At 38.9% G+C, this 19084-nt stretch overlaps 2 protein-coding genes across 3 annotated transcripts; one reads left to right on the plus strand and one right to left on the minus strand.

The window, feature by feature from the left end:
• Positions 1-1013: 1013 nt before the first annotated feature.
• On the minus strand, positions 1014-8394 carry LOC140231441 (uncharacterized). 2 transcript variants are annotated; one of them, XM_072311578.1, is made up of 4 exons: positions 8250-8394; positions 6485-6511; positions 5510-5618; positions 1014-2969 (listed from the first exon to the last, which is right to left on the minus strand). In XM_072311578.1, the coding sequence occupies exons 3-4, from the start codon at positions 5565-5567 to the stop codon at positions 2191-2193; spliced, it is 837 nt and encodes a 278-aa protein (XP_072167679.1). In that variant the 5' UTR covers positions 5568-5618; positions 6485-6511; positions 8250-8394; the 3' UTR covers positions 1014-2190. The 2 variants fall into 2 exon arrangements, with proteins under 2 accessions (XP_072167679.1, XP_072167671.1); XM_072311570.1 differs by lacking the exon at positions 6485-6511.
• Positions 8395-8754: 360 nt separating this feature from the next.
• LOC140239979 (uncharacterized) lies at positions 8755-17031 on the plus strand. Its single transcript, XM_072319826.1, has 4 exons — positions 8755-8775; positions 10298-10548; positions 14805-14911; positions 16153-17031. The coding sequence occupies exons 1-4, from the start codon at positions 8755-8757 to the stop codon at positions 16200-16202; spliced, it is 429 nt and encodes a 142-aa protein (XP_072175927.1). The 3' UTR covers positions 16203-17031.
• Positions 17032-19084: the final 2053 nt, after the last annotated feature.

Consider the following 19084-nt stretch of genomic DNA (forward strand, 5'->3'; position numbering starts at 1 on the left):
ACCATAATAGAAGAAGATGAAAAAGAAGACATGAAAGTCTGTCTTCAAAAATGCACTGCTAAACAAATAGGATTTTAGATTACTCCTAAAAGATGTTATGGAGCTCGAGTCTTTCAGCTCACGAGGAAGTGAATTCCAAAGTGTTGGTCCAGCATAATATGAGCGAAAGCTCGTTCTCCCCCAAGATTTCCTAGAAAACAGCATATGTATGACACCAGAAGTTGAGGATCGAAGAGTTCGTGTAGGTTGGTATTGATGAAACAAACATTGTAATCAGGAGCTGTTCCCTCAATAACGTGATAAACCAGAAGAATTATCTTAAACCTAATACGCTCCTGTACAGGCAACCAATGAAGACTCTTTAGGACAGGGGTGATATTACTGCCTTTACTTGACAAAGAAACGATATGTGCAGCGGCGTTTTGTAGCTTTTGTAATTGGCCAATTTGTGAGTTTGGCAGATTGAAAAACAGACAATTACCGAAATCAAGGCGTGAAGAAATAAGTGAATGAACAAGTTTTTCCGTTGCAGAGCGAGTCAAAAACTTGCGAATAAAACCAATATTGCACAATTGATAGCGGACCGATTTAGAAATGTTGGTGATTTGATCAGACATAGCAGTCTCCTAAAATTTAAAGCCATTCTTTTATAACATTTAAGATTTATGTTTTGTTTTGTTTTTGTTTTATTTTTGCTAGACAACTTGATTTTCATTTATGTGTATGTGGTCGAGTGGAGGGTATGTGATGATCATGTGATACATGTATAACATTTTGGCATTCTGAACAAGAACAAAAAAGTAACGGTTACTCTGCCATTCCTGCAGTTGGGCTACATGTACTTGCTTGGATAGTTGAGAGTGATGTTTCGTAATATGATAGTTATACATAACACTACCGGTACATAATACGTTGTGCACTCGCGACACTCTGCACGAGCACACACGCACACCCACGCATGCACGCACACACACACAAAACAGACCATATGAATAGAAAGACATTTTCACAGGTTACAGTTCTAACCAATAACTTCACATTTCATTTTTTGTTTGTTAATTTTGTTACAGCAATCCTTCCGATAAAAAAAAAAAGAGAAGTCAACAGACTATTGTTACCATATCACAATGAATATACAATGTATCGTATACATGTACCTTAATGTGAACGAGTCTATGGGTCAAAGATGCTTCTCGGGTTGAATTCCCTGCATACATCAACAGCAATCCCCATATTAACCATGCACTATCATTTGCAAGCAATAGAGATTCAGTATAAGAGTACAATCTACACTGGACTTCAGCAGCATTCATATTTGATAATTTTATCCAAAAACGATTTTAAGAAGATACAAGATGCAAAGACAGGTCCACACATCACAATGTCTACAATATTCACGCTTGAGACCCCTATCCTGAACGGGGTCATTTTATTTCACTTCTTTTGTATGCAAAAACTTTGTTCACTGCACTTGTGGTATTTTTGCAAATTACTTGAGACTTTCTGAATGTCTGTATTAGTATCTACAATATACAGAGTGAGAATTAAAATACACATTTTGGGAGTCTCTCATCAAGTCAACATTCCACTTTAGAACATTGATTCCCTAATTAAGCTCAGGAAGATATGAATGTGAATGCACTTAAACACACCGACACATAAACTTTGTTCTACAATAATGCAAAACACTCTCTTGAATTCAGTAAATGCAGATGTAAATGGGACAACCAGTTTTATAACCAAAATTTAAGAGCACTGGTGTACACAAAGACTTTAACAGGAGGTCCAATGGAGTTGAATAAAGGATACTGAAAATAAATTATTGGAGAATTCACAGCATGCCCTTGTGCAATGATTTCAATAAGATTGAAGCTGTGTTACAGATTTGGAGAAGTATAAACAAACATTGTTTTCTTAAACTGCTTCTAAAAAGCGACATAGTAGAAGAGCTGTAACATGGCTGCAAGAAAAAGCAAAAAATTATCTGTTATCTGAACTTGCACAAACAGATTTCTGATGAATTTGTTTTCCTGGACTATATCTGAACTAGTTCTTCATAGCTAAATCCATGTTGGTATATATATCGAGCATTTACTGACTCCCAAAATTTTACAATATCAATGAAACCACTTCTGTAGGACAGTGCATTAAACATTATATTCTAAAGCTAGACATCACATTTTCGCATCATCACCTTCGCCTAGCTCTTTCAGGTAGGATAGGTTCAGGAACTATTTTACGAGTTCCACCAGGAAGCAAAACACAAGTTGGACCTTTCTTTTTCTTCTTTGTCACCTCTTCATCAGTTGATGTGGCATCATCCACCTGCACCCCGAGATAACGGAGGAAGATATTAAGCTTGGCCTGCTTTTTCTCCAGATACTTCTCGCCTTCAAGAGGCTTCAACCCCGCAAACCGAAACTTGTTGAGGTGACGCTCCCAGCGCTTGCGGTTGCGCTTCCGTTTCCTCTGCTTCTGCATTCGCAGCTTGAAGCGGTTGCGCTTCCGCCACTTCAGGTACTGGTGGCGCTTCATCTTTCTGTGTCGCTTCTGCAGGATGTTGCTGGCCTTCTTTGTAATGGTTGTGCTCGTGTCCGGGTCATCGACGGCATTGTCATTGTATCTATGGTCCACTGGGAGATCTGTCAGGTCCTTGTCATTGTGAGTGGGGCAGTCAAGGGGGATTGCTACCGTGGCAACAGGATCCAAGATGGCTCCTAGCCCGTGAGAGGATGCTTCAGGGAACACATACTGCAGTGTCAGTGATGCTTCTGCCGGAGACAAGGAGAGCTTTGACAGCCGCTCGGTCAGCGAGTCAGCTGGAGGACATGCATTATTTGAAGTACTACTGGTCAAAGTATTTGGCAGGATTGGCAACTTAGACTGTTTTCCACTTCCTGACGTGACTGCGGGAGTGCCGGAGACGACATGGTTGCCCGCATTACGTGCAGATGTCAGCAACAGACGCTCTGTCGAAGAAACGAGAGGGATGTAAAGCATAAAAATATTCATTTTCTGTAAACATATGCTTTCAATGTGAAGCAGAACGCTCTTTTCTCAGCCTAATTTATACAACGTTTTTGTGACTTGTATTAATTATTTCTGAGGAAAACATTTGTTTCGTACCCTAAAAGGGGAATTCCATTCCATGCTTAAGTCATCTCAGATTAAAATGGTTAGGTTAAACAAAGAGAACACCGACATATTTCCTAGAATTGAGAAAAAAATATAACTAAACAAAATGAAGTTTTACACCTTTCTTTGAAACAGTGCTATCATCACAATATGCAAATTAGATAACACGCTGACATCACATTCCTAACAACTCTGTACATGGTACACATGTCAGCAGTCCTGTAGCAAAGAATAATGACACCATTGATATTATGGCTCTGTATCTGGTAGCTCCCAGAAGGGTGTAATATTTACATGGCTTATCAAAGAGCTGGATTAGTTGTCAGTTTCTCAAAAATTCCTAACTCCAAAGTAATCAATAAAACTGCATGCATGTGTTTTGTTTTGTTTGTTTGTTTGTTGTTGTTTGTTGGTTAGTTTTTGTTTTTGTTTGTTTGTTTGTTTGTTTGTTTTTTTTTGGGGGGGGGGGTTTCTCCTGCAGAACAAATGTGTAACATTATGTTTAGTGCAGTGTAACAGAACAAGTTCTACACTTGTTACCACAAGCTCGGTGAAATAGTGCTATTAAAAGCGAGTCTGCATTAATCTGGTACAGGGTGCTCTGGCAGAGTGAAATTAGTTTGCAGGCACAAACCCTTGTTGGTCGTATAGGAGTCTGCATGCGCCAAGACTAATACACGCACCACTACACTGCAGCCTCTCCCAACAAGGGAGAAGCTTCAACACAGGGCCTATGGGACAGTGCCAAAGTGGTGCATGTAGTAGTCTTGGCGCAGACTCCTTTACGACCAACAAGGGTTTGTGCCTGCAAACTAGAGTGAAATAGAGTGTGCAGCCATTGTATGTTCAAGCAATAAGCCACTCTCATTATTAAAGGGAAGATAAACCCCAAGAACAATGTGGATTGAGTGAAAGCAGCAACATTAGTAGAACACATCAGTGAAAGTTTGAAGAAAATCGGACAATCGATGCAAAAGTTATGAATTTTTAAAGTTTTGGTGTTGGAACTGCTGGACGAGGAGACTACTAGAGGTTATGACGTATGAGTGGTCAACAATACCAAGAAAATATAAAGAAAATTCTACAAAAATCCATTTTTCATGAAAATTACAAATTCCATCAACTTGATATTGACATATGTTAGGGGTAGCAATTATTCCCCCTGCTTTCTGAAAGAGGTTGGTCCATTGCTCTTTCACAATTCTAGAAAAGTGAAGTTTTGTTGAATTTCCTTTATATTTTCTTTGTATTGTTGTCCACTCATACGTCATATCCTCTAGTAGTCTCCTCATCCAGCGGTTTCAACACCAAAACTTTAAAAATTCATAACTTTTGCATCGATTGTCCGATTTTCCTCAAACTTTCACTGATGTGTTCTACTAATGTTGCTGCTTTCACTTAATCCACACTGCTTTTTGGGTTTACCTTCCCTTTAAGATGACTCCAAAAGATTGAGTACAACACACAAACAAAGGAAATAATCGATCTGCCACGGGCGAGTGCCTCTGGGAGAGAAGTCCCAAAATGAGAATGTAAAGAACTTCATTAGGTTCTTAGTGACATGATCAAAGAGCCCTACAGTGTAATAACAGATAACATATAACAGAGGAACTCCCTCTCAAAATCATGTGGATAGACTCATCTATCACTGCTGGTAAAAATGGAAGATAGCATGCAACATAATCACTTTGACTCATGAGGGGGAAACGCCTTCAGTGCTCCAAGATAGATCATGAAATGTTATCAATACTGTCTCTCGAAAAGCCAGGAATCAAGATTTTTCAAAATGAAACCAAAAAATCCTACAAAGCTAAAAGAGATAGGCAGAGAGAAAGAGAGACAGAGAGAGAGAGAGAGAGAGAGAGATTTCCTATTTGTGGTTCTGAACTGCAACGCTCTTGAAAACTCTACATTTCAACAGTGCTGTGGGTAATATTTTGATATGATCACATGAAATACATCACTAAGTTGCCTTGTTCAATTGAAGAAATTTTGAAATGCAGTTACTTTGAGTAATATATTTCACTATTTAAAGGGCATTCTCACACACTTATAAAAACCATCATTACGGACCTGTATATGATGCAGATTTTTTTTTCTTTTTTTAAACGATAGAGGTCTTCAATCAACTTCATTTCCCAATGGTTGACCCAGTGACTTCACATCTGACTCATAACCTTGTACATAAAATTCTGTTTTCACACATTAATTTTCAGCTAGTTTCTGGTTGCGCGAAATGCGAGCAAATTTCAATAATTTCAATTTCAATTTCCACTTTTTCAGTACACAAGTGACTCATAATTATATGGATAAACACAGACACACACACACAACCACACAGAGATGCACACACAAGGGTGACAAAGACCCTTACCAATGCGACCTCCTAGAACAGACCCCCTGCAGGCTGCTTGAAGTATGCATGGAAACATGGTGACAGAACACCATCAAAGACCTAGCTCAGCGTAAAAATGGATCCCTACCTGAATAGACAAAGACATAAAAAGAAAAACAAACCCCAAATGACAGTGCACTGATATTCAAGCAAGACATGCTACACATGATTCACTCAATGCTTTCATATTCAACATGTCATGGTTGGTAAATAAGTGAAAACAATTACACTGTAGTTCATTAGTCATAATTATGTTGGTTAAACAAGACTATGACTTACAACATATAAGAAATATGGCATATTCGTTGATTATAGACATATTATTCAAAAATATTCCAACCCCCCCCCCCCCACAAAAAAAACAACCCACAAACAACTACAACAACAAACAAATACACTGTATACCAAAAATAAAAATGGGTAATACATACTTTGGTATCACATTTGAATGTACAAGGTACATTACATGTGTACAATGCAGGAAAATACTTGACAGATAGAGCACACCATTTGAGGGATAGTGTGTCCAACCACCAACCACTATGGCCATTAAATGTTACACAGTTAAATTCCAGAGTCTGAGAAATAAAATCAGTGAAATGATTTACCAAGGGTAGTTTTGGTTGGGAAAAGTGAGCTGGCTGAAAGTTGCTCTGAACGACACTGTGAAATACAAGTTACAACTTAAAGGGAGTGTATTGTTGAGACCGAACTTCAGGTTTCTAATATTTTTGGATGAGATAATGAGAAACCGCTCATGAAATATGAAAGAGCACTTAATTCCTACAGACATTCAAATTTCATTTGATGAAAATCGGTTTTCTAGATGAGATATCCAAAACAGTGCATTCCTATTCTATAAGAGGTGGGACCCACCTATGACCTTTTATTAGGATCGCTTTGTTTTACAGCGAAACCCCGTTATAACGAGGTCCGTGGGACTGGCGATATTACCTTGTTATAACCGGTACGTCGTCATAGCTGTACGCATAAAAAACAAAGAAAAACATAAGCACAACGTCATATACCCATCAATCAAACTTAAGAACACCCTTTCCGTTGTTATTACACAAGCATGGATCTTTATTATTGAGAGAATAAAGGGAAATTATTTGTGAATTAATACAAAAAAAAGACAAAAAAAGTATGGGTTGAAATGCATTAATTCTTTATTTTTCTTCCGAAAATATCTTCGAATAATAGTTGCACAGTATGTTCTTGACAAGTAGGCCTATATCATATTTGTGATTCTTTCTGCACCTATCTCTTCCTCTTGTATTGAACCATTCTGAAAGAAATGATATTTTTCACTTGTGAAATATAGTGTAAAATGACAATGAACAAAATCAGATTGTATAAAATGCGTTTATGTTTGTGCAAACACCAGCGCAAATAAGGGTAACATACATGCGTTTACCGTAACTTTCAAGGTATTTTACGCTGTTGGTGCCCAGCGGGAATGCAATGATTTCATGAATCATTTCGGCTGTAATCTTATACAATGTATGATCGTTGCGCCCGACTGGATTGAAAATGCATTCTTTATTTTTCTTCCGAAAATCTCTTCGCATTTTATACATCCGTTCTTGAAAAATATGCGCCAGGGAATTTGGAAGGTCGTGATCCTTTTTACGCAAATCTGTACCTCGTAGACCATTCTGAAAGAAAGAAAATCTTCATTGTGATTAAATGATAATGAACGAACCAAGATCTATTCAAACTGTCGAATGCGTTTGTTTCTTTTTCTGAACACCGACTCAGGTAGAGTAACATGCGTTATTTAACTATATTTACGCTACTGTCACCCGGCGGAATCGCGTTGATTTCATTAATTATTTCGGCTTTAATCATACACACTCATATTTACTAACCAGCAAAACAAGTTAAGTCGGAACTAAAAATGGTAAGGATATAATGATGAGTTAAATATATTTGCATTCCAAATGTTCATTTTTGGCCAAAAGTGTCGCTACATGAGATTGAAAGTTTTTGAAAGCATTTTTTTTTTCTCTCGCTGCGGTGTGGTCTGATGTTCTATCATGTACGCGTATCTCGTGAAAAAGAAAATCGAATGATTATATTCAATAACTTGGTAGGAACATCGAAAGGTACTCCAGTGTCTTATCGCGTGGCTTGGAAAAAAACATGTAGGCCCTACTAGTCTGTACAAAACAGGAAAGAGACGTGGATAGCGTGAATTCGGCTTTCAATGTTTCGTTTGTCGCGTGTTTGAAAGCGGCAAGTCAAGAAATGGAACCTCGTTGTATCCGATCAAATTGCTTATGTTTTTTTTTTTAACTTGATGCACCAAAATTGTCCTCGTTATAACCGAACTTGTTATAGGCCTAACACTTTGTTAACCGATTCGTTCCGCCATCCGTATGTTTTAGTACTTTTACACGCAAAGGAAAACGGGACCGACGCGATCACCTCGTATAAGCAGTAGGGCCTACCTCGTTATAACCGAACTCATTATAACAGGGTTTCACTGTACTTTGTTTTTGGATGTTTCATCAATTCCAAAACCAATTTTCATCTAATAAACTTTGAATTCCTCTCATGATAATGGTATGCTCTGTACTATTTCATACGTGGTTTCTCATCCCCACCAAATAACGTACAACCCTTTATTAATGAGAATCTTATTAAATTACAGTCTACACTACAAGAATTACTGGGATAGCCATTAGTAAATAAAACCACAAGGATCAATATTTACCCCTGATACTTTGCCGAGTCGAGCTCTGAAGAAAACTCGGGTTTCAAAACTCGTGCACAGACCCAAAGATCCTACACAGGATCTATCTTGTGATAGACCCCTGCGCTGCATGCCCTGTCTTCACTGCACAACCGGTCTTTGGGGTTCATTGGCAACCTGTACCACCACTAAATTAGATACGCAGTGCATATTCAGTGGCGAGGTTGATGTTACATGTGCGGGGAACAGCGCATAACTTCGACCATAAGTAATTCGCTCCTCTGTGCATACACTCGCCTTCTGCTAATACTAGTAACGTGAAGATCACTAGTACTAGATTCTAGTACCTGTACTACATTGTATGAGTATATTGATAGCGGACATTGCATAGTCCCGTTTGGGGTAACATGACAAAACAGAAAAGTCACAAATATATTGAGGATTCCATTCACAAATCTATGTGGATGAAAACTTTAATATGAAATAGCAAGCAAGACGTACCGACGTTTCTTTTTGTTTTTATATCATGAGAAGCTACGAGGGAAGAGTATTGTGTACTATGAACAGACATTAGTTACAATAATTTCGCATAATACATAGGGTCTTACCACTTGGCTAACACTCCCCCCCCCCCCCCCCCCCCCGGAAATGGCACCAGAAAAATGCTAAGCTTTTTTGTTTGTTTTGCTTTCTTGTCAGCCAATTAACCCCGGATCCGGAAGTGGCACCCAAAAAGTGGGGGTGAAGCTCCCCACTCAACCCCCCCCCCACCCCCACCCCCGCCAAGTTTTTTTGCTTGTTTTTTGTTTGTTTTTTGTTTGTTTGTTTGTTTGTTTTTTGCTTGTCATCCCCAGCAAGTGGCACCAGAAATATGTTATTCAAAATGTCTTTCCCTCTCCATCTTCAAAAGAATCAATGTCCCTGTTCCCATAACAGGGCCCCCTCGTAGCGCTGGCCCTGGCTGTCCGTCTTGATCCCCCAAATACTTATCAGATTTAGGATCTATCCATCATTTTAGCAATATTCTAACACCATTGACCAATCAAACTGCTAATTCACTAATTAGATGGGAATGATATAATGGTATGATGAGAACAAGTTCAAAAACAAGTCAAAATCAGAACATTTGCCATATTTGATGGCGTGCCCAGCTCGGGGCAGCCAAAGTTTGACTGCTTCCAATCATAGAAGGAAATATCATTCAGGGGCAGATCCAGGAATTCCATAAAGGGGAGACGCCTTTACGAAATTAAAGGGCACGCACATGCCCCATTTTTTCTTTCTATTTCTTTTGTTTTAAAAAAAGATAAAGAAGGGGTGCACACTTAGCGCTCCCCCCCCCCCCCCGGATCCGCTACTGCATGCTCTAACAATGTATAAGAAGCACTTGTCTTTTAATCAGGACTTCTTCTCTTATCCCTTTACAGAGAGGACTAACATTTATAGTAATGTAGATTGTGGTTTCTCCATGCTATCTCTTACATATGTCAACTATAGTATATGACAAAGTAGTCATCTCTATCCATTGATAGCCTGTGCATATACATTTCATTTATGATGCAAAATAAATTCCCAGATATGTACAAAACACAAGGGAAACAGATACAAAAATGAAAAATTTAAAAGCAAAGAAGAAACAGAGCCCATGGACTGAGTATAGCTTATACCAGAAACTGATCTACTCTAAACACACCGAAACAAAAGGAAAGTAAGGAACAAACTCCGTCATTCAACAGAAACTAACATCTTTCTTCATTTTATAACACCTAAAAACGTCAATGGAAGAACATAGAAAAATAATGTAAATCAAAACATGTTAGAGTATTTTTCTTAAAGAGACATTCTTTCATTTTTTTCCCCGGAACTATAAAATAGTTACGAGTAAGGGGTCGAAATCACGGAACTAGTGTGGTCGAAATACAAGGACAAAAAGTTGCACGGCGAGTTGGATTGGCTGAAACGTATGGTATCTTTCAAAGCTCAATGCAAAGCCAACCAGTCTCATATTAGAGATCACACGCGCGCGTGCCTTTACATTATGTGAGCTCCATTATCCGTCTCCATACTAGCGCGTGCTGCATCCACCTACCTACCACCGTGCACCTATTGCCACTACATGCGTACACCTAACACCTAGTCGGGCGGGTCTCCTCTGGGTAGGCCTGCGCCTAGTGGTGGAAAGTGAGACAATAGATCCGATCCGGACTCTGGAGCCGAGGACCGAGGAGAGAGATTTGCCACAGATCTATCTTGGCAATAATTTCCTACCTGACCGTCAATGTTACAGACAGTTACACAATGTTTCTCACGATAACAGCACGTAAGTCACGTTCATTTGATAATCAAACTTTATGTCTGCTAATCAAGTGCTATGAATATGATTTAATAATATGAAATAAACGAGTATCGGAGTAAGTTTAACTATTTAGAAATCTAGAGAGGGTTTTATACATTTACTAGTTGCCTACCGGTAGTAAGTTAAAGTTTAAATTTATAAATTGTCTAATTCAGTTGGTTAATAATTAACACTGTAACGTTAGTAGATAATTTCTATGTAACGTTAAATCTTACTGACTTATTTGGTCCTTGACTCCTATTTCTGTAGTGAGTCTTTGAATTGTTCATTGTTAAATATCGGTTCGGGAAACCCACTCACAAGGGGGGCCCCTCCTTATAAGTAACCCGTCCCCCTTATAAGTAACCCCGTCCCCCTAATAAGTAACCCCCGGGGCACCCCTTATAAGGAGTCTCCACGCTAAAGGCAATGCAACGCGAAAATGAAAGGACTGCGGCAATTCGCTTGATTATGTCCATAAAGCTTCACAAGTTTCCTAGTTACTCACGAAATTTGAGCAAAATCGGTTTGAGGCATCATATCTAAAATCATGGATTTAAATGCGATGTCAAACGACCCATGCGAATGCTGAAATGCGAGCGATTACTGGCGTGAGTGTCGCCAGGTGCGGAGGCGCGGCAATGTTTGAGTGCAGACGTGGCGACTGACCTCCGTACTCAGTCGCCACGTCTGCACTCAAGCATTGCCGCGCCGCCGCGCCTGGCGACACTCACGCCAGTAATCGCTCGCATTTCAGCATTCGCATGGGTCGTTTGACATCGCATTTAAATCCATGATTTTAGATATGATGCCTCAAACCGATTTTGCTCAAATTTCGTGAGTAACTAGGAAACTTGTGAAGCTTTATGGACATAATCAAGCGAATTGCCGCAGTCCTTTCATTTTCACGTTGCATTGCAAAAAAGCGTAGAGACTCCTTATAAGGAGTGCCCCGGGGGTTACTTATAAGGGGGACGGGGTTACTTATAAGGGGGACGGGTTACTTATAAGGAGGGGCCCCCCTTGTGAGTGGGTTTCCCGAACTGATATACTACCTTGTGACAAACAACTTACCGGTAGATTTATTTGGCTGTGAATGAGGCCATATATTATAGGATGATGGTGTAAAATACATTTTAATATTGTCCCCTGGGCCCTGAAGAGTTAGCTGCTCGTGTCTGATATGAATCTTGATCTAGACCCTCTACTAGTCATTTTGAAGAAGAAACACGTCAGAAATCTTGCATGTGGAACTGATTGTAGTACTAATGTAGAGAGTAACTTAGCCCGACCAGACGCTGTTACGCTATGCGAAAACAGCGTCTGACGAGTGCGGCATGCAGCCTCAAAGTGAGGAACCTCAACACAACTAGCACTACAAAACTTAGGAAAATGTATACTTTTCTCCTTTAAACAGAATACTTTACTCACGTTAAATGCATGTTTCTATTACAGAAGAATAGTTCGCCACACTGGGTCCATGGAGACCACTTGCGATAAGTCCGTGGAACAAATAAATGACACTTTCTGGCGCAATTCCTGACCGTCGGTACGTCGCGACGTACCATGTACAGCGACTGGGCTGTGTATAGTTAGGCCTGGCGTGAAAGATTGTGTACCGTGTGGACATGCTCGATATGATGATCAATTTCGGTAAGTTTCATTGCGTACATTTGAATACTGATAGCATCAGATGTAGAGTAAATATTGAAAAGTATACTCGTTGAGTTTGAGGTGACAAAAATGATGTTAAGTATCAAAATTCAAAGCTATCGTGATACGATTACATCGCTCTCCTAGTGGTTGGTGGTCGCGCTCGTACAGCCCTGTCGCGACGTACCATGTACAGCGACTGGGCTGTGTATAGTTAAGAGTAACTATACACAGCCCAGTCGCTGTACATGGTACGTCGCGACAGGGCTGTACGAGCGCGACCACCAACCACTAGGAGAGCGATGTAATCGTATCACGATAGCTTTGAATTTTGATACTTAGCATCATTTTTGTCACCTCAAACTCATCGAGTATAGATCTGCTCTTCAATATTTACTCTACATCTGATGCTATCAGTATTCAAATGTACGCAATGAAACTTACCGAAATTGATCATCATATCCAGCATGTCCACACGGTACACAATCTTTCTATACACAGCCCAGTCGCTGTAGGCCTACATGGTACGTCGCGGCGTACCATGTACAGCGACTGGGCTGTGTATAGTTAGGCCTGGCGTGAAAGATTGTGTACCGTGTGGACATGCTGGATATGATGATCAATTTCGGTAAGTTTCATTGCGTACATTTGAATACTGATAGCATCAGATGTAGAGTAAATATTGAAGAGTATACTCGATGAGTTTGAGGTGACAAAAATGATGTTAAGTATCAAAATTCAAAGCTATCGTGATACGATTACATCGCTCTCCTAGTGGTTGGTGGTCGCGCTCGTACAGCCCTGTCGCGACGTACCATGTACAGCAACTGGGCTGTGTATAGTTATGTAGAGAGCAAAGGCAAGGCATCTACCATGCCATGCACGCGATAGATATGCCTGTACCACCTGTAGTAGTAACAACACTAAACACTACCAACAGTATCTACAGCAAAAGATAGTCTGCAATTGGGATGTTTGCCTTTTGAATTAAAAAGGCATGAAGACAATGTAATACTCTGCTTGTGTACTGTAGGTCTATATCAGATTCAATGATATTGTTGATTCTTACTTGGTTAAATGGCTAAAGTTAAAATGACAGTGTAGGCAAGTACCGGTACATGTATATTACCGGTATTTAAATATTGGAGCGACTACTGTAAAAGTGGAAATTTTTGTGCATTTCGCGCATCCAGAAACTAGCGCGAAATTAAAAGCATGCGAAAAGTTTTGCTTGCCATATGTTCCTGTGCGTGATGTCTTGATTCCGCAAAATTAAAAACATGCGAAACTCTGCTTACCTGGCCAAGCGTGAAAAATTAGTCCCGTGAAAATATACACTTTTACAGTAAGTCTCCGTGATTCTGCAGAGACATGAGGCTGCCTAAAAATGTAGATGGATACAATTTGTATCTGGTATCTACCAGTACTGTGTTACTCTCCTTACAAGAGAATATAAACATCTCCTTGATTTAGGAACTCTATCCCCCCCCCCCCCTCCCCGATGCATACAATTCTAGGAACCTAATACTCATAGTATTAGCATCTCCTTGATTGCACACTATGAATTCACTCATTTTGATCTGTTTGAATGTTGGCACCTTTGTTGGTACTGCATAATTAGACTGTGTACATCATATTTTCATTGTCATGACTTTTTCATTTCTTTGCCATTCTATTTTTACAGTTGCCAAAAGCAAGTGAGTATCTAGAGTCTATATCTTTCTTTAAAAATTAGTGTTTTCTGTGGATTGTCAAGCCTGTTAGACTGCACAACAGAATTCTAACAATTCAAATCTTATCAATTGAGTTCATGTGCTAAAATATGGTACTTTCCTGTCAACTGTGTAGAACAGTTCTCCTAATGTACAAAGCAGAGATTTGTTTTGACATACAGCCTATATTGAGTTCAGTGTTGTCCAATTGGCCACCAGTTTGTTAAGGTATCTTGCATTTTAACAGCATAAGAATTTAGGCCTGCTGGACATGGTTTGAAAAAAAAAGTAATGTTTCAGAAGTCATTGATAAGGCATCATACTAAATGCATAATCTAGTAGGTTGTGAACATTTACTGTACTTCATGGGAAGGAAAATTATGTTGTGAGTTATGTCCATTATTCTGTTCCATCAGTCAGTAAGCTAGGAATACCAAGTCTATTTGATATCAAACAAGTCTCAATTTTGATTCTTTTATACTGAAAATGTATTCATACAAAGTGCAGATTCAAAATACAAAACAAACACAATGAAATACAGAAGGTTCAAAATCAGAATTGTTATCTTTGGTATTTGACTGATTTCACCCAAATTATTACTTGTCATCTTTTAAATGTATGTCATTCTTACAATGCAAATATTTATTTATTTGAATATTTGCTTCTCATTTTTTTTGTTGCTGTAACATATATATTTACTATGGTGCTTTTAAACACTCCATTCATCCAAAGGACACTTGAATTGTGCATTGTGAAGAATTTAGGTCACACAAAACATTGTGACAGTACCTTCCGCTTATGTAAAATGTTGTTAGGATGCATTTTGATGAATGGAATGCCAGATGTGAAGCTAACGGCCAACTGTGATCTTTTTAGGAGGGTGATGGTGATGCTCAAGAGTGCCGCAGGGACAGGGACAAGTATTGTGACGACCAGGCAGAGGCAGAAACCAAAACTGATGCTCATCAAATATGATCCTAAAGGTGAGAACCCTTGAATAAAGACTAGGCACTCAACAGCTGATGCACTATAGGGCTCACACGGGTAAATAATTCCCCATAGAGACATGTGTTAAGATTCAAAATTAAAAAGTTCTGTAAAATAGCTGTGAGAAATGAGGTGTTTCATCTTCACTAACCTGGATAAGTGAGATATATAAGCCTTTCATCCATCAAATTTCCAAAGCAGGTTCTTCCGCTCAAACTCTGTCCAAGGGTCCGCAAAGCCAGACTACGAGTTCTTTTCACCCCAAAGACCACCTATTTTCTGTACATGCACCCAATGAAATATAGTCCCTTCAGATTCCATGAGAAAAGTTTTCATCTTCCAACCAAAATGTAGTTTGTAGAGGAATTGATACTCAATATCTGCAGCTACTCAGTTTTTGTGGGGTTTTTTTTTTTTTTTGTGCCAAACTGCATTATTGTTTTTTAATTGATTTTTTTCTTCATTTATTTTGGTATCTTTGGTACGATTTTGTGAAGGGGTCTGGGACATTCCATTTTATTCACAGGTGTGAGCCCTATAATTTACTCTCACTTCGACTCCTTTGCAAACTTAAGCAGGGGCAAAATGCACAAATACACAAACCTATCTTGCTACCAAAGGGCTGAGTCGTTGAAATACTTTGGTACAATTACATGTATGTACAATTGTATTTTGATAATACTTTGCTTGTAAATACGTGTAATGTCAATACATTGTATGAAGCAATTTCCACAGCAGAAGCTTAATGCAGTGATGTCATAGTCTTGCATCATGGACTTGTTTGTGTCCTTTCACTGAGGTAAAATTTTGTTGTCTAATCAAAAAGTACTCGTCTATTAACTACTCCTCATCATTCCTGTTGTAATTGATCTGCTTTACCTGGCTGTTATCATTTATATAAGAGTTTGATGTGTGTTTGCGTCTACTAATGATACTCTATCTATATAGCACTTATATTCAAATGGTATGGTCCATATATCGTCGGTTGAGAATGATAAGGGCGTTAAGTTGTCACTAAACCCATAGTGTTCAAGACAACTTAACGCCCTTCTCATTCTCAACAGACGATATTAGTTTGGACATTTTCCCACTTTTTTTCGTCAGAATTGGTCACAGATCAGACTACTCTAAATGGCTGATGCTATGAAAGAATTAAATTGAAGCTTTTGAGCACTTTGTTCTTGCAAGCTTGTGAATTAATTTTTGTCTTGCATCTTTATTTTCTTTCCTCACACAGTCAATCAGCATGTATTATTTGTGGAGAACAGGAAGATTCGATCAATGTGAGAGTTCCATCCTGCAAGATGAAGAGAAAAACTTTTGATGTATTGCAGCAGATCATGTCTAGATGTGGAAATACTGGTATACATGATAACAATGGCTGACACTGGACAACCTGTGAATCAGACTGTGAGGACATGTGTGTAGAATGTGTAGTGCATCAAAGTACATCACAAGCAGACATGGAAGTGTATATGCAGATACATTGGGATGACACAATTGGACCCGGAAAAAAGAGGAAAGGAAGTGAGCCCTCGTGTGTCAATTCTGGTCACAGTGAGGGTGCTGTAACTTGACATGCACAAACTCCATCTCGCCATCTGGCCAGTGTCAGTGATCTGCTGCACTGTTTCCTAGCCCTGTCCCATCATGCAAGCCAAGCAATATCTGCAGTGGATGAGGACTGCATCTGTTGTGTGAACCTGCACCTCCATAATTCTCTAGTTAATCATATTACATTGTACACGTATTACTGTAGAAGCTGTTACATGTATTTTCTCGAATGAGGAAGTCAGACATTTTCGTGGGATGTTGTTTTCTCAATTTAACACTGAGGCCATCATAAGTGCAGTATTGCATGTATGTAAATTTAATGCAATCAAGATCAGGTGGTGATTTTTTTTTTGTGTTGTTAAATTCGCAGCCCAACAGTGATTTGCGAAATTCACAAAATTAACAGCTTTTACAATATAATAGTGTGGTGGTGGGTAGTGGTCTTGGTACCACTTCTGCCGTATTGTCAATTCCTGATTTAATGCCACATGTTCCCTTGTGTTTGTAATATATTTGCCAGACAAAAGCAGATGTGTTATAAAGAATAAAGAAAGTATCAATATTAGTTTGTTTTAGTGTTTGCTTTGTATGTTTACTGTGTACAAGTGGACATAAAATATTTTCTTAAATTTCCCTTTCTTTATGTATGTGTAGTCTGAATTCTGGTTGGTTAGCTATTCGCTATTCAAAGACGCCCGTGTGGATTTATTTGGCTCTTTAACTCTGAGTTTGCATTACGTGTATTAGCAAAAATCAGAATGCATTCACTTCTGTTTCACACCAGCCACAGTGGAATGCCAGTGATGGATTCTAACCCTGAATGTTGACAATTGTCAGATGAAAAGTGCACCGTAAATGCAGGGGCCAGGGGACATGTTATTTTGGTGGGTTGGGGGGGGGGGGGATCGAGGGTAGTACTCATGGTTAGTTCAAGGGTCAGTTTCAGCTCCCTGCATTTGTTCTAAATAATTAACATGCAGTAAATTCATACTCTCATGTAGTCTGGAAGTTGAAGGACCCAGCAGTAGCTGAGAAAACTACGTATCATATTGTAAACTCTGCAGAAAATCACACTCCCTAAAGCCACTAACACAGATACATATGTATTTGATATGTGGAGCAATGAATGGAAAATGATTTGTACGGTATGTTTACAACATACACACACCCTCACACACACAGAGTGCTACAAAGTTACTTCGGATATATAAGATTTTGTCCTTTGGTGATTATTTAACAAACTTACATTGATATACTGGTTAATGTTCCAGTTCAATAGTTTGCTTGAGTCTGTTTCCCGCTTCTGTACATTTGAACTTTTGAATTGCTTACTTTAAGATCCTCAATTTCCTATGGAAAACCGTTTCCAATCAAAAATGTCTGCAGTTACAGTACAAGTAGAGCAAGGCTAGGGGAAATCTGACCTAGAGAGAAGATTACAGTACATGTACAGATGTCGGGCCTAAAGTATCATGTCCAAAGTGACAGCAAAATAGAGCAGACAAATTCAAAGAATACATGTATTACGTAAGAATTTCTGAAGGTTTGGGTAAAACGTTATACAGTGTACCAACTTTCTATTCTGCTGGTACTCTACGGTAATATAAATTGTGGAAAAACTATATCTTTTAACCCTAACTAGGTCAGGCTATTTAGGTAGGTAATAGAGCCGGGGGGGGGGGGGGGGGGGGGGCCTCCCAGGCCCCCTCCAGATCTCGGCCGTCGACTGCGCGATCAAGACGAAAATTGGCACACACATTGCCTATGATGTACAGTTGAACCTCTATTATCCGGCCTCCCTTTATCCGTATCTCTCTATTATCTGGACGCAATCTCGCCGTGATTTTTTTAAATAATTACGGGAAGAAAGGGGGATTCCCAACTCCTTGAGAACTCCTACCCAAACACACATGAATTACATATACTTCTAATATGATTAACATACATTGCATCAAATTTCCTTCCAAATTGCTTACCTTCAGACATTTCAACATCCCGAAACATCCCTAAATGTAACAATGAAAAGGTTGCAGTATACACATTGCTACATGTGGTACTACAATGGGCTACATCAGTACATGTGTATGTATATGTACATGTATAAAGCATTGAGTCTCCCATATCCGGCCAAATCCCTTATCCGGATGAGCCCCGGTCCCGACTTGTCCGGATACGAGAGGTTCAACTGTAATCTAAAGTACCATGAAGTTAATTTTTTCAAAAATTATCATTTATACTAAATTATGCTAATTTATGCATAATGATGCATGAGATCAGACAATTTGGTATAAATCACTAAATAAAGCTCAAAATAGGCACATTTTTTGTGTAAATATTATTTTAGTGTCCTTAGCAAATGAAAGAGAAAAAAGTTGTGCAATCAGAAGAAATAATAAAAATAAAAGTATGTTGTTACACAATTTTTTGAATTTCTTATGTATTTCCTTGTTTTTTACCTTATGTTTTTCATTGTTTTTTCGATGAAATTTGTTCGCAACATTGTTCTGAAGAAGAAAATATGTTATTAATTGATTTTTATCAATAAAACCCCAAAATAATCATGCTTTCATGAAATTTGCCTGTAAACACAGTTTGCATTGAAATTGTACACGAAT

The sequence above is a fragment of the Diadema setosum genome, chromosome 1, assembly GCF_964275005.1.
Source record: "Diadema setosum chromosome 1, eeDiaSeto1, whole genome shotgun sequence".
NCBI lineage: Eukaryota > Metazoa > Echinodermata > Echinoidea > Diadematoida > Diadematidae > Diadema > Diadema setosum.

What these genes read in the sequence shown, in the direction of transcription:
- LOC140231441 (XM_072311570.1), bottom strand. Translation starts at nt 5,567, where the DNA reads ATGTTTCCATGCATACTTCAAGCAGCCTGCAGGGGGTCTGTTCTAGGA. An exon ending in TGTTCTAGGAGGTCGCATTG is followed by an intron (nt 2,970 to 5,509) that starts GTAAGGGTCTTT and finishes TTTCTTCGACAG; the next exon opens with AGCGTCTGTTGCTGACATCT.
- LOC140239979 (XM_072319826.1), top strand. Translation starts at nt 8,755, where the DNA reads ATGAGAAGCTACGAGGGAAGA. An exon ending in GTTTCTCACGATAACAGCAC is followed by an intron (nt 10,549 to 14,804) that starts GTAAGTCACGTT and finishes TGATCTTTTTAG; the next exon opens with GAGGGTGATGGTGATGCTCA. An exon ending in CATCAAATATGATCCTAAAG is followed by an intron (nt 14,912 to 16,152) that starts GTGAGAACCCTT and finishes TTCCTCACACAG; the next exon opens with TCAATCAGCATGTATTATTT.